This window comes from Canis lupus, chromosome 8 (assembly GCF_048164855.1).
Source record: "Canis lupus baileyi chromosome 8, mCanLup2.hap1, whole genome shotgun sequence".
NCBI lineage: Eukaryota > Metazoa > Chordata > Mammalia > Carnivora > Canidae > Canis > Canis lupus.
The window spans coordinates 20,536,602-20,552,414 of NC_132845.1; the positions used below are offsets into that span (position 1 = coordinate 20,536,602).

The window sequence follows — 15,813 nt, forward strand, 5'->3', positions numbered from 1 at the left end:
AGTCTGATAATGCTTCCAGTACATACCTCCACACCTCTACCCCCAAAGGCTTGTTATCAAATTTTTAAAAAGAGAGAGAGAGAGAGATGTGCAACAGTTTAAACACTAAATATTAAAATAAATCTCATCCCAAAATTCCCTTCTCTCAATCAGAGTCCACTCCCATAACCTCTATCATGTGGGAAATCTTTCCATTTTTTTTCACTATCTAATGCCACACAGAATTCCAGACTGCTCCACACGCATGGCCAGCAAGATAAACACATTTTTGGGAGGCCCAGAAAAAAGCTGGCAGGGGGGCAAGAAGTAAAAATGTTGTTGCATTCCTCTGGATTTTTCTGGTCCAATTTCAAAAACAGAATGACCACCACCTGGGGCTTGTGGCAAGCTCCAGGGCTGTACTTATGTTGCTCATTGCCCCCCTCTACCATGACACTGATGAGGTCTGAAAAAGCAAATCAGAAAACCTTACAAACCAGTGGCTAAATAAATGTTATTTTAAAAGACAGCTTTTTAGGCACAGAGGTTAAATCTTCTCTGTGTCTTATCCCATTTTTTAATAAATACAGTGTCAGCTCCTTAACTCTTGAAAATACTGCAGAATCCACTGCTAAAGTAATAGCTGCTCAACAAAAATCCCTAGACTCTATGGCCAAAGTTGTTCTTGACAATAAGATAGTAATTGACTAATTATCTTTTAGCTGAGCAAAGGAGGTGTTTCTGCTGGGTCCAACATTACTTGTTGCACCTGGATTAAAACTTCTGGAGATGGTGAAACTCAGCTACATAAAATCACTGGACAGGGGTGCCTACCTGGCTCAGCTGGTAGAGCATGCAACTCTTGGTCTTGGGGTTCTAAGTTCAAAGAAAAATACATATATATATATAATATAGGATAAAAAATATATCAATGGGGGATCCCTGGGTGGCTCAGTGGTTTGGTGCCTGCCTTTGGCCCAGGGCACAATCCTGGAGTCCTGGGATCGAGTCCCGCATCAGGCTCCCGGCATGAAGCCTGCTTCTCCCTCCTCCTGTGTCTCTGCCTCTCTCTCTCTCTCTCTCTCTCTCTATATATATATATATATATATATATATATATATACATATATACATATATAAAATAAATAAATCTTTAAAATATATATATATATATCAATGGACAATCCACTTGGCTTAAGAAAGTGACTCCTTCAACAGGATCTTTCTTTGACTTCTTTGATTTTGATTGGTTTGGGTCTTGGGGACCATAGCTCCAAGGTACACTCCAGACACTGGGAATTACCTGGTTTAATAATCATGATAATCTCCCTAGTGTGCTATATTCTCTCGAAAGCTTTAAATATATGTTCGTAGCCACCAGCCACCAAGCAAATTATCTCCCTAAAACCAGAAAGTCAGAAAATGAAGAAAACAACCAAGTTAAGGAACATGAACCTAGGGGTGCCTGGGTGGCTCAGTCTGTTAAGTGTCTGCCTTCAGCTCAGGTCATGTCAAGGTCCTGGGATCAAGCCCCACATTGGGCTCCCTGCTCAGCGGGGAGTCTGCTTCTCCTTCTCTGGCTTGTGCTCATGCATGCTCTCATTCTTTCTCTGTCAAATTAATTAATTAAAAAAAAAAAAAAAGGAACATAAATCTGAAGTTACGACCTGCAAAGGAATACCATACAGAAAATCAGCATAATCTGTGAGAGTTTCAGAGTGGTAGCTGGGAGGGTGCTAATACCTTAAATTTTGATCATATTTCTCAGGCTGAGAGTATGATCATAGTGGGAGGAAGGGACTGTTAAAAACAAGATAACAGGGCAGCCCAGGTAACTCAGTGGTTTAGTGCCGTCTCAGCCCGGGGCCTGATCCTGGAGTCCCGGGATCAAGTCCCACGTCAGGCTCCAGGGAGCCTGCTTCTCCCTCTGCCTGTGTCTCTGCCAGCCCCCCACCCCATCTTTCATGAATAAATAAAATCTTTAAAAAAAAAAAAGATAACAGGCCCAAAATGGAGTTATTTCTGCTGAGCCCCACATCACCAAGCTGACACAGTTTCAGCTCTCCCAGAAATAGAATCTTAAACCAGCTTAAACCAGAACCTTAAGTTCTAGCTTTTATACAAAAAACATAAATAAAATAATAAAAAAATAAAAATAAATAAAGTTCTAGCTTGAAGTCTGGTAACAGGAATTAAATAGGAATCAGTGAGGAAACCAAAGTTTAAAACTAAAACAGCTACAGCAGAAATGAGGTGTACCCCACTTAACCCTAACTTTTTAAAAACCCTTTATAACCTACTTCAACTCCCCTTTTTATCCAGTCAGCTGGTACCATCTTTCATTACCTAGAGACTCCTCAGCCTAGTTGTCTGTACCAATGTCCCCAGGCTCATTGAATCCACACAAGTCTCCTGCCTTGGTCTACTAAGTCACAAGGCAAAAATGGGAAAAGGCAAAAGAGGTACATGATAGTAAAAAAGTGGGGGGAAATTGCTTCTTTAATAACTATGACAATTATGCCAAGGTGTAGCCCCAGCTCATAAAGATGCACCTGGTTTCTATGGGTACACCACACTTAAAGCTGGAGAGCTAAAAATCTCTGAAGAACTCACTCCCTCAAACCAATTTCCTCTCCAGCACAAGAATCTCTTAGACCCAAATGAGTTTACCTAAAGGTTTTCAAGAGAGCTTTTTCAAAAGCAAGCTAAAACCAAGTTCTCATTTACAACAGTAAGAATTTTCTAGAAAGGGGACGCCTGGGTGGCTCAGTGGTTGAGTGTCTGCCTTCAGCTCAGGGCGTGATCCTGAGGTCCATCCTGAAAAAACTACCTGGGGAATGAAAAGAATGAGACTAGGCAATCAAGAAAAACTGGGAAGAGAGGGTCCAGGCTTTTAAGACCATGATTATTCAAGAACAGTAGTTAATAGGGCAAAAAGATTTTTTGATGATTTATTTTAAGATACAGCTTTTACTGTTATGTAGAAGTGATTATCTTTGCTAACAGGTTATAGCCCAGTGTTCCACTGATAGGAGAAGGAACACATAAAAGTCACAACATCATTCTTGATTTCAAAAGCATATCACTCCCAAGGGTCCTCCCTTCCAAAATCTGTTTGTGGCTACCATCATCTTGCTCAATGATCACAACAGCCATCAACCAATATCCTCAAATGCACCTTTGCCCAACAGTCTATTCTCAACACGTCAGCCACAGGGGTCCTGTTAAAACATCCTTCAGACCATATCATTATGCTGCTCAAACCTTCCAGCGCCTCTGTCTCCCTCTGCGTAAAAATTACAAGGCTATATGCAGGCCCACACCTGCCCCCCAGTTAACTAATTGGCCCCTCTAGCAGCCACTTGGCCTGCTTACTACTTCTTGAGCACTTTAGGCAAACTGCCATGTCAGGACCTTTGCACTTGCTCTTCTTCCACCTGGAATTCTCATTCCCCTATACAGCCACTTAGCTTACCTTCTTCAAATTTTTGTTCAAATGTGCTCTTTCCAGTGAGGCCCTCCCTATCCACTTTTTTTAAGTAATCTCCACATCCAATATGGGGCTTGAACTCATGACCCCCAAAATCAAGCATTTCATGCCCTTCCAACTGAGCCAGCCAGGTGCCCCTATCCACCTTCCTTTAAATTGTACTCCCCCTGGGGCACCTGGGCGGCTCAGTGGTTGAACATCTATCCGCCTTTGGCTCAGTTTGTGATCCCAGGGTCCTAGGATTGAGTCCCACATCAGGCTCCCCATGGGGAGCCTGCTTCTCCCTCTGCCTATGTGTCTGCCTCTCTCTGTCTCTCATGAATAAATGAATAACTTTAAATCTAAAAAAATAAATAAATAAAAGAAATTGTACTCCCCCACTAAACAATCCCCAGCGCCTTTGCTTTTTGTCCACTGAACCTGTTAAATGATGTACTATTTTTTTGTTCTGATCTGATCCATTAGAATGTAAGCTTCAGGAGGATAAGGATTCTGTCTATTTTGTTCATTGCTGAGCCTCTAATACCTGGAATAGTGTCTAGAATGCTCAACAGATGCTGATTGAGGGGCACCTGGGTTAAGCATCTGCCTTCAGCTCAGGACATGATCCCAGAGTCTGGGGATAGAGCCCCATGTCAGGCTCCCTGCTAAGCAGAGAACCTACTTCTCCCTCTCCTGCTCCCCCTGCTTGTGCTCTTTCTCTCTCGTGTCAAATAAATAAATAAAATCTTAAAAAAATAGATGCTTGTTGAAAAAAATCAATTAACTCTTTAAGAAATGTAACCATGTTACAAGGTAGAAAAAAAATCATTGTTTGCACTAATCAAAGTTTCCCTGTTTTGTGCCTCAGAAGCTAGCAGAGTACCTGGGGCTTGGTTAGGCACTCCAAGTTCACTGACCAGACTACGAGTTCTCATCCAAACACAGCAGCTATTTAAAAGTTGAATGAAAAGGTGAAATGACCAACGGTGCTTTCCTCTAACTCTAAAGAAAGGGGTAAGTGGGAGCTAGGTGGCCTTGTGCTTGGCCACGCAGCAACAGAACAGCCACGCTGGCACACCCAGATGCAGCCTACTGGAAAGACGTGCACAGCCCAGTGCTGCTGCAGCTCCGTGGTGTCACTGTTGGGAACGACAGCGCACAGGCAACTCTGGAAGCTGATGTGCTGCTCTCCCCAGAGGCTGGTGCTCCCCAAGTACCCTCCCGGCTGGGGTAGAAGAGTAGGAAGGAAGGGAGGTGTTACTCCTGACGGTTCTGGCCTATCATCTAGACTAGGACTAAGTTATTCAGACACACAAGGACAAACAGAAGCAACACAAAGAACCTAAAGCAGTCACGCTGGAACCTTTTCCTTTTGCCATAACTACAACTTGTCATTGTAGTTCCCTTCGCTGCCAACAGAGAGAATAACTTCAAAAAAAAAAATCAATTTTCTTTTGAAGGCGTTAAGACTGTCCACATTTCACCCTAGGTTTAGTTGGTTTGGTTTGGTTTTGTTTTTTTAAAGATTGTTACGAGTTGGCAGGATAGGGCAGGAGAATAGCTGGGCCTCAGGCCCCAGAGCACCTGCTGCCTAATCTTTGGAAGGAACATTCCAAGAGCAAGTGCATTTTTAAGTCCTCTAGAATTCTCCTGATTTATAGTGTCCTTTCAGAGAACAAAAATATGGCTATATTGGACTTGAGAATGAATCTTTTTTAGATCATTCTGGCAGAAAATGTTTTTTTAAATAAATGTATGTCAGCAAGGAACTCACATGGATGCTGTCCGGGCCAATCTTCCAAGAGGAGTAAGCACTTTGATGCCTCGATGCCTGTGTAGAGGGCTGTCCTGATGGACGGCCTCATGTTGGAACCCTTCCCGGAACACTCCCTGATCTTACAACTCTTCCAAAACCAGCACGCAAAGCTCAGAGCTCTATCAGTGATTCAAGGTAGCCCCAGTGTATAAGGGATTAGTTATCAAAGCAAACAAGCTGAGAAAGCCTCATTTCCTATATCCACAACGTGTGAAAGTATAAGCTTTGAGCGGTCAAACAGCTGTGTGGGCACATACAGATAGCTCTGTCCTGGTGGAAATGTTGATCAGTGTTTATAAAACAGACCATTGCTGGTGCCCTAAAATAACCCAAATAAATCAGGAATCCAAAAAGCAGCGTGGCAATTACACAGCCTCGGATAAGGATGCAAAGGAGAGAGAAACCTGGCATCTGTTCACTTGTCTGACATCAAATCTGTGAACAATCTTACTTGTGTTCTTGTGAACATCTCTCTTACACTATCACAGCCAGTTACCCAACTATCAGCTAGTCAACTGCTTTTGCAAATGGAAAAAAAAAAGCTTTTATTAGACATCATATCCTATTCCACCCTGCCCCACACACATATACACACATATACCCAAGTCCATGCAGGGCAAGGGACTCTTTAATAAAAAATTCATCTTTTTCTTGACTACTGCTAAGTGTCCCAACTTTGTATGTGTATGCGAACACATACATGTTGGCATACTCTTTGTGCGTAAAAACATAGAGCAGGGAGGGACCTCATCATGCTTGGGTATGCATGGTCTCCCCAAAAAAGAACACAACATAAAATTCAGGCCACTCTATCTACTCTCGGTCTTTTAATATAGTTCTTTACTCTTTAAGATAAATAGAAAGTTGGCACCATGGTGAAAGCACATACAGATATCCTTGTCCTGGTGGAAATGTTGATCAGTGTTTATAAAACAGACCATTGCTGGTGCCCTTAAATAACCCAAATAAATCAGGAATCCAAAAAGCAGTGTGGTAATTACACAGTCTCGGATAAGGATGCAAAGGAGAGAGAAACCTGGCATCTGCTCACTTGTCTGACATCAAATCTGTGAACAATCTTACTCATGTTCTTAGTGACCATCTTGTTTACACTATCACAGCCGGTCACCCAATTGGCATCACCCTGAACATCTTTTCCCTATACATCCAAGACAGCAATGGAATATGAAAGTGGTTACAGTTAACAACCTAAAGACAATAATAATCACAAAACAAATCAACCAACTGGATCCAGAGACTCTGTATTGGCAAGAGAAGGCCTTGCTGGATTTGGTTGGAATCTCCAAGTCTGTCCCTCCTCTACCCTTTACGTTCCCCAGTGGCAGCCACCACTGGCACTCTCCTCGTCTTCCTACTATTATGAACCACAGCTCTGATCACTCAGTTGGCAGAGAGGAGAAAACCATGGAAGAACCACCCCTGCAGTCCGTAGGCCATTAATCGCAAGTCCTAGAGAAAGAGTACCAGTTCCTTTGAGGCAGCATAAGAGAAAGAGCATCAACTCTAGAGCTGTGGCCACTCTGCTAGCTACTACTTGTATGACTGTCAATGACCACTTTAACTTTCATTAAAATTGATTTGTCTCTCATTATATATTACATTTTTCTTCTCTAAGCCTCAGTTCCCGCTAGCATACCAATAGTAGTAGGAGTGGTGGCAGCGGTAACAATTACAAACACAGTGATGGAGACGACTGGGAGGCTCAGCAGTTGAGCGCCTGCCTTCGGTCCAGGGCGTAATCCTGGAGTCCTGGGATGGAGTCCCACATCAGGCTCCCTGCTTGGAGCCTGCTTCTCTCTCTGCCTGTGTCTCTGCCTCTCACTCTGTGTGTGTCTCTCATTAATAAATAAATAAAATCTTTAAAAAAAAACACACACACACACAGTGATGATGACAATCACCTACCTACCTCACTGGGTTTCTATAAGGATCAGATGAACTGGCAGGTGAATAGCGCCCAGCAGAGTGGCCGGCTACCACTATTTCAAGAGGTACTAAAGGAAGCACACCAGCAAAAAGACTAAGATTTGTCGGTGAGCCTGCCTGCAGAGGAGTGTTGAATTCTGGTTTGACTGAGAGTTGAGCTATCTTTCTTATAATAAATTACTTTCTCTGAGTCCCATTACCTCCCTTCTGGAAATGATCAAAACAATACCTGCCTACCCCCGGGACTACTGCTAGGAGAATCAAATGAAATAGTAGTCATAAGAGTATTTGAAAACTATAAATATAAAATGGCATTCTCATTAATTTAGCCTCCCCTCAAGGCTGTCAGTTTGTCCCATTCCAAATCAATTATTAACCGGTTGATAACTCTCCTTGTTGTCCCATGGACACAAGAGTTCAGAGCTTTCTTAGCAGGAAAATAGCTCCAACTAAAACTATCTCTATTTTCCTGGAATTTCAGGTACATTCAGGAGAGATGAAAAGAAATGAATCTTGGGCAGCCCAGGTGCTCAGCGGTTTAGCGCTGCCTTCAGTCCAGGGCGTGATCCTGGAGTCCCAGGATCAAATCCCACGTCAGGCTCCCTGCATGGAGCCTGCTTCTCCCTCTGCCTGTGTCTCTGCCTCTCTCTCTCTCTCTCTCTCTCATGAATAAATATTTTTTTAAAACTATGTCTTTAAAAATAGAAAAAAAAGAAAGAAATGCATCTGCTCAATTGAAATGTATGTGCAGGTTGTGGACAATCCTCCAAAAAGATGCATTTAGCCACAGAATGGCAACAATGGAATAAGGCAAACAGCCATCCCACCAACATCCCACTGTCACTGAGGCCAGCATCAGTTCACCTCAGCAGCACCTCTTGCACTGGGCACAAGAGGCCAGTGGACTGCAGGCAAGTCCATCCCTTCCAACCAAATCGATTTCCTTGAATTCTCTGTGTATGCCTCTTTTTCTTGTTAGCAAGGCTCTTGGAAACACAGCCTTAGCTAACTCTGGCAAGCCTCAGGGGCAGAGTTAGTGTTTTTTAAAGACAGGTTGCCAAACAATTTTTAAAGTGAAAACTTAGTGAGGCTTAAGCCCATAAGAGCATTTAATGTTTTAAACTTCCCACTTTTCTTAGATAGATTACAGGATTATTTTAAGATTTTATTGATTTATCTTGAAAGAGTGAGAAGGAGTGTGTGAGCAAGCAGAGGGAGGGGCAGAGGCAGAGGGAGAGAGAGAATCTTAAGCAGGGCTTAATCTCAGACCCTGAGATCATGACCCGAGCCAAAATCAAGAGTCGGTGGCTCAACTGACTGAGCCACGCTGGTGCCCCGTGGGATTATAGGATTTAGGACAAGGTGCCAAAAACCTAAAATAATTTCTAACCAGGAGGCATGATGGTCCTCATACAGCTTTTGTTCATCAAGAGCAGGGCCTCCCCTACTCACACACTGTACAATAACTCAGGAAAAAGAGAGGGGAGGACAAGTATGAACGTTATCAAAGCAACCTCGAAGCTCCTGGGATGCGGCTTGCTGACCACTACCTCCTTCACAAGCAGAGAAGGAAAGGCTTTCACTAAAGACCCAGGCAAATCCATGGAGCTAGAAGATGCCTACTATCCTAACTCAGATTAATTTTATGTGCTGTGCTGCCCTTCGCCCTTCGCCCTTCCTGGCTACATATCTAAAGGAGGCCTTCTACACAGCTTTCACCCCTTCTGCCACCAAGAACCCTACAACAGAGCTTCACAGTCATGTCAGTAAGGTAAGAAAGCAAATAAAGAAGACCCATTACTTGAAGGTCTCTCCATTCTGATGACTTACACATGTCTCATTTAAGGTGAAAGGAGTTTAATTTGGTTCTTCACCAGAATGACTTACTGGTGGCTACTCAGTCAAATGAAGGGGTTCAATCATTCCACACTGAGGGTTTCCTATACGGAGGCTCCAGTGGAGTGGGGATGGGCTGGACTCTAAAGCCAAACTGCCTGAGTCCAAGTCCCAGCTCTGTCATTATTAGTTATGGGACTTTATACAATTGTAAGTTATAAGCCAAACTGAGTCTCACTTTCCTTGTTTGTAAAATGTAAATTATGATAATACTAACACTCGCCCCAGAGGGTTGTCTTATAAAGACAAAACAAGCTGGCTGGCAGAGAGCAAGCCCGTGATAAATTGTTGGCCTGTATGCCAAGCGGTGTTGTCTTTGAAGCTAATGAAGCCATATACTCAGCCTCACTTTTTGAGGCCATAGTTTGGATTCTAAGATTAAACAGTATATGCCTTTGGCTACATGGGAATGGAAAAAAAAGGATCCAAACCTCAAAATGAAATCTACAAGCCTCGTTCCACAACCTACTCCCATCCTTCCTTCCAAACAGACCTCATTCCCATACCAGATCTTCAGGTCATCCATTCTTTAAAACTCATCAAGCACCCATGTCCCATATACTGTGCTAGCTGATCAGCCCCATGCCTTCACCTTCCTAGTTCCTGGCTGACCTTCAGAACAGAGCTCAAGGTTGAGCACACCCACAAAGCCCTCTCTAGCCACTCCAACCCACCTGGGCTTCCTTTCCGACCTCTCTGAGGTCTTTTGACTTTTATTTGGTATTCACTATATACTGATTAGTTTGTTATATGGTTATATTTTACATGCCTAACTAACACACAAGAGATTCAAAGGAAGGGATGAATCTTATATTTCTTTGTATACCCCTAAGTGACTAGTACTGTGCTTTGCACTTAGAGGGACTCAGCAAATAAGAGATTTACTTTATGTTTCATGATGACACAGCACAGAGCAAACTATCATTCTTTTTAAACAGGTTTCTGATCAATACTCCCTTCGTGACAGACAGACTTAAAAGCTCAATCATCAGATCTAGACTAAGTAGGTTCATGGTTAAATCTGCCACTTACCAGCTGTGTGACCTTGAAGAAGTTACGTAACCTGTCTGTGTTCAGTCTCCTCATCTATAAACTGGGAATAAGCAAAGTACCTACACTTCTTAGGACAGTAATAAAGGTGAATGAGGTAATATACATAAAGCACTTTCAACAGGGCCTGGCACACATTAATTCATTACTCTATAAATATTCATTATTATTACTATTATTTTCCTGAAGTTCAACTTATCAGAATGCCCTAAAAAGCATTTTGTGAGTATGCTAAGCCTATACAAAAAGCCACCGGATTCAGCATATACAAAACATTTCTCAAAAAAAAAAAAAAAAAAAAAAAAAAATTTCTCCCTTCTTATTTAGCCAATAGGTTGTTCAAAAGGGCATTTCTGGGGCACCTGGGTGGTTCAGCTGGTTAAGTGTCTGACTATGGATCTCAGCTCAGGTCTTGATCTCAGGATCATGAGTTCAAGCTCCTATATTAAAAAAAATAACAATAATAATAAAAATGGCATCTCTAATACTGTTCACATACGTGTGTTCAGTTCGTGAAAATATACTGAGCTACACACTTTCATGTACACATTTCTCTGTAAATTGTATTTCAATAAAAATTTAGCATTAAAAAAAAGCATCTCTACCTCTACCATTAGTCAGTTGTCTCAGGCTGCCACAAAACTGGTAACTCTACTCTCAATTTTACTTTAATTCTCAGCAAAATTTTGAGTATGTATACAACTCAAAAAATATATTTTACTAATGGCTTGAGAGAGGAAGGAAGGTCTTAACCAAAACTGATTCACTATCTAATACATCAAGGGTATACAGAGCCATCAAACTCACCACTTTCCCATAAAGTACCTTCTTCAGTTGTTTTTTAGTCTATCTCAGGCATCAATGAAAGCAGAAAATTCTGCCTCAAACCTATGAGGTATGATAATACCTCGTCATCAAAATAGCACATTTTCCATCAAGCCATTTCTCTCTCTCTCTCTCTCTCTCTCTCCCCCCCCACTCATCTTTTTTTGCTGCAACTTTTCAATGAGATTTTAATTAAGATCAGATTTAATACAGAGGCTAAAAGACAAATAACTCTTCAATCATGAGACAAAATGAAACTGCTGACAGAGAATGGACAGTTCAAATTCACACTGGCATTTAAAAAATAAAACAAAACAATTACCAACTTTCTCTCAAGATATTTGCAACAAGGGGGACATTTTGCTGTCCAATCCCATAAACCACACTCTGCAAACTGGCTTTCACTCAACCTGTGCCTACTAATGACTCAGAGACTTAACTGCTTGTTAGTGGCTTCTTCAGTACAGCACAGACATTAAGAGTGCAGATGTAAAACTTGGCTCCTCCACTTCCCAGCCACATGACTCTGTGCACATCATCTAATCTCTCATCTCATCATCTGTAAAATGGGAAAAATAATCTACCTACCTCAGAGTTGGGATTAAGTGAGCTCACAAAATAAGAATATCCTTATTCATTGTTATATTCTGTAATTATTTAGGCCCATGCTTGGCTGTGGTGACACACTCAATAAGTGGCAATCATTATCATCACTAGCATCTCATCTGTATGTGAATTCAATAGCCAAAACCAAGAGGCTAATCATTTTTCAGGTCAATATGTTTCTTGTTGACACCAGCCAGTTTACAGGACTGGTCCAACAAATTCTTTCATGTGGCTTATTATGTAATAGACACAAAGCAAATTACCACAAAATAGAGCAAATTAAGCTTCCAAATTTGTTAAGCAACCCTGACTGGGAACATCAAGATGTTGATGTAGGGGATGAGATATTCTTACTTAAGCAACAATGTTCCAACCCAGTCTTTTGCTTCTTATCTCCAATCTCATACTCTGATTGCCTCCAGAAAGCACAGTTCTGTATTTTTTTAAAGTTACACCTTAAAATATCTAAATAGGTAAAATGAATACTTCCTAAGTATCCTATGCCAAGAGTGTCACCTCTAAGTAGAAGACCTATTTATTTTCTGATAAAGAACAAAAAGGCTTTCTTGAAATTCTTATTTAGGGAGAGAAAATAAATGTAATCTATGCATGGAACAAAATTAAGTGGGATTACACATCAGCATATTTGTTCTCTACCCATCTCAATACTGAGGTTTAGTCAGTATTATTTAGTAATGTCACTGATACTGGAATATCTAGCACCAGCCTAGTAAAATAGAACATAGACAAACATACATGTAATCTGTAGTCAAATATTTTATTTCCCTGAAGAACAGAAATACTCACATTTTGCATAAACATATTTTTCAAAACATCTAAATTTTTCTGAACTAAAGAGACTGAAGAAAATATATCCGAAAGAATACAAGAACATGCAATCTATATTCTGCAACTCACCTGTAGTGGCTACACAGGAACTCATCAGGGCAAACACAGCAATTACATAATGAGAAGTCATTTTGATGTCTCCAAAAGTGTGCCCCATTCAGTCACTTCAGCCTCAGATGTAGATAGTCTTTGCAAATCAGAAGCAGCCTTAAAAATCCTTTCCAATTTTCAAGTTGCCTGTAAAAATAAACATATTTCAAAAAGAAAACTTAATGCAGAAACTTTTCAAAAATACACAGTAAAGAGAAATGAATAATCTCTAAAAAGTCTAAGATAAATTTATCTGAAAAGATGCCTAGACAACACTCGAGTAAACTGAACTAGGGGTGCTAGTTACCTAATAAAGATTTTTAAAGCAAATACTTTTGTAAAGAAATCCTTATTTTTGATACTTTAAATCTTTGGCTTTATATAAAATGTTCATGAATACAGAAGAAAATCAAGGTTCACCTATAATAGAACATTACCAGCTATGTTGTGGCACCAAAGTAATCAATGACACTTGCTACATGAACTTCCAAGTGTCAACAAAGAAACACAAACAACTCTAATCAAACTCAATCTAATGTTATAATGATGTAGTCATCACAAGGATCAAGTTAAAATACTTAGAATCAACCTGAAAAATAAAGAACAATCAAAAGGGAAAGATCTCATTTCAACTGTTTGCCAGCATTTTAACAGGAGAAAAGTCTTCCCTGTCTCTCAACCACAGTTAAGACTCTGGTAACTGGACCAGAGGATCCAGAGGTACTTCTAACCTTATGCTTATCCAGAGGCTTGAATGACAAGTTTTATGCTGATTTGCTTAAACGTGAATATCTCTCCTATGGCCCTAAAGATTACCTCATCTAGACACACCACGTATATTTTCCAGCCCTATATTCCTGACCCTGGTACAACCCACAGAAGATGTTCAATTTGACAAACATTTATTGAGCACCCACTATGTTCCAGGCACTGTGTAAGAGCATGATTCCTTCTTATCAGGAAAAGAAGTTATCCAAGAACTGGCTAAAAGCACAAAGACCCCATCCCATCTAGGCGCTGAGCCAGGCAAGATCATGAAGTTTCCAGGAACTATCTTAAATAGCTAGGGACTGCAGTCTTGTTACCCTCACCCGGGAAACGATCTACAGAACCGGCTTGCTACCTTCAGAGACAAAGCCAGTTTGGGTACTCGTAGACGCAATACAAAAATATAAAAAACAATGGCAAAATGAGTTTCTAATTAAGTGGTCTTAGTTTACTGCATCAAATGTTAAGGAAAAGACATTTAAAATGGCTTTTAAATGCCTTCACAGGGTGCCTGGCTGGCTCAGTTGGTTAAACGTTCCATTCTTGGTTTCAGCTTAGGTGATGATCTCAGGGTTGTGAGATCGAGCCCCTTATTGGGGACTCACACTACACACAGAGTCTGGTTGATTCTCTCTCCCTCCCCCTCTATCCCTTCCCCTACTCATGCTTTCTCTCTCTCAAATAAAGTCTTAAAAAAAAAAGTCAGTGACAGCAAAGAGAATTTGACCCTATTTTTTCCCTTCAAAAAATTAAATTTCCTGAATGGATTGATAAGGAAAACTCTCTCCAAAAGAATATGCTATTTCAGCAAATGCTAAGAGCAAATTTCATAAAGCAAAACCCTGTAAGGAGATCTCAGAAGAAGATGGCTTCCCAGAGGATTTTTATAGAGCACATAAACTATACCCAGCACGCGGCTTGTGGGAATATTTAATGAGCTTGTGTCACCCCCTGCCCGCAGCTGCAGAGGGTCTGTGGGACTGTGAGCATTAATCCAGGGGCTTAAACCAGGTCTGAATGAACCTGTGGAAAGAAAGGCAAAAGGTTCTATTAAAAATATAGACTGCAAATTGCTGACAAGAATATTGGGCAATTATTAAAATGCAGCAATTACAGATAGAGCCAAGCTAAACAGTTTGATGCCCAAAGGCAAACCACAGCAAGTTTACACCGGATCTTAAAACATCTCCGAGGAAGTCAAAGACAAGTTGAAACTACACACTGTGCTGCTTCTAACAAAGAGGGAGTTTTTCTTCTTTTAGCTTAAAAGTCCCTCCATAATGTAACTTGTGCAAAAAGAAAATAAACTGTAAAGAGTTTTTGTCTAATCTTCTCAATGTGGTGACAGGATCCTAAGGCGGAGGAGAATAAAAAGGGAAGCATGTCGTTCCCATTCTGTGGAACTCCAACTTTGGCCAAGACCTGCACCTTAATATACAACTAGAAGAATGTTGGATGATCGAGGCTCCCAGCTTTGTTAATCTGAAATAAAACTGAGGAAATAAATACAAACTCTTTCTTTTTTCTCTAACGTTATATATCATACTCAATTTGCAAACAGCAGGGACTCCCACCCTGGGTTTCTAAACTCCCTGAGTATCTTTGGACTTTATAAACTAAATGCTTCCTTTAGAAATATAAATAAGGTACTCTGTGATCTTGAAATAAATAACAATTTGGGGTCCATCGTGTAAGTCATTTTGCCCAGTTCAAAGGGTATCAGTACTTTTGGTACCTACAAATGAACAGAAAAGAATCTGGGAGCCTAATGGACTTAAAATGCATGCGTGCACACAAATTTCACACTAATTCTTCTCATTTCAGAGTTCCTCCAGGTCTATTTCTGAGGCCATTAAACAGAGTGTTTTGCCCCATATTCTCTAGTGATCAGATAGCGTGCACAGGTAAGGAGCAGGATTAACTTAAAAAAAATAAAATAAAATAAAATTCCCTCCCCAAATGAAAACCATCATGGGTTAAACCAATATTCAAAAGGAACTGGTTGGGAACAGTATTCCCTGGTTGGTTGGGTTTTTTTTTAAACGGCATCTCTTTATCTCAGAGATAAACGGTAAAATGATGTCTGGCAATAGGCTAAAAGCCAGCGAGAGAAATTACTAACTTCCCCTTACAAGTCTAACCCAGCCAGCTATACACAAAATTATTTAAAATCAGAATGTAACTTGGAGTAGATCAATTTCTCAATTAAAGGAATTGGCAGGGATCCCTGGGTGGCTCAGCGGTTTAGCGCCTGTCTTTGGCCCAGGGCACGATCCTGGAGACCCAGGATCAAATCCCACATTGGGCTCCCGGTGCATGGAGCCTGCTTCTCCTTCTGCCTGTGTCCCTGCCTCTCTCTCTCTCTCTCTCTCTCTCTCTCTCTGTGTGTGTGACTATCATAAATAAATAAAAATTTAAAAAATAAAAAATAAAAAATAAAGGAATTGGCATGCTACAGATAAATAACAGCTTTTAAAGCTAGAAGAGATTAACATGATTCCACTGATGAAAAGGA

General features: G+C 40.8%; 1 protein-coding gene across 5 annotated transcripts in view; it reads right to left on the reverse strand.

Moving 5' to 3' along the window:
• TGFBR3 (transforming growth factor beta receptor 3) overlaps positions 1-15,813 on the reverse strand; it is a 194,068-nt gene that overhangs the window by 159,065 nt on the left and 19,190 nt on the right. For all 5 annotated transcript variants that reach the window (XM_072834466.1, XM_072834464.1, XM_072834462.1 and 2 more), the window contains exon 2: positions 12,510-12,677. In XM_072834466.1, the coding sequence (XP_072690567.1) occupies positions 12,510-12,597 (88 nt within the window). In that variant the 5' untranslated portion in view covers positions 12,598-12,677. The remainder of the gene's footprint in view (positions 1-12,509; positions 12,678-15,813) is intronic.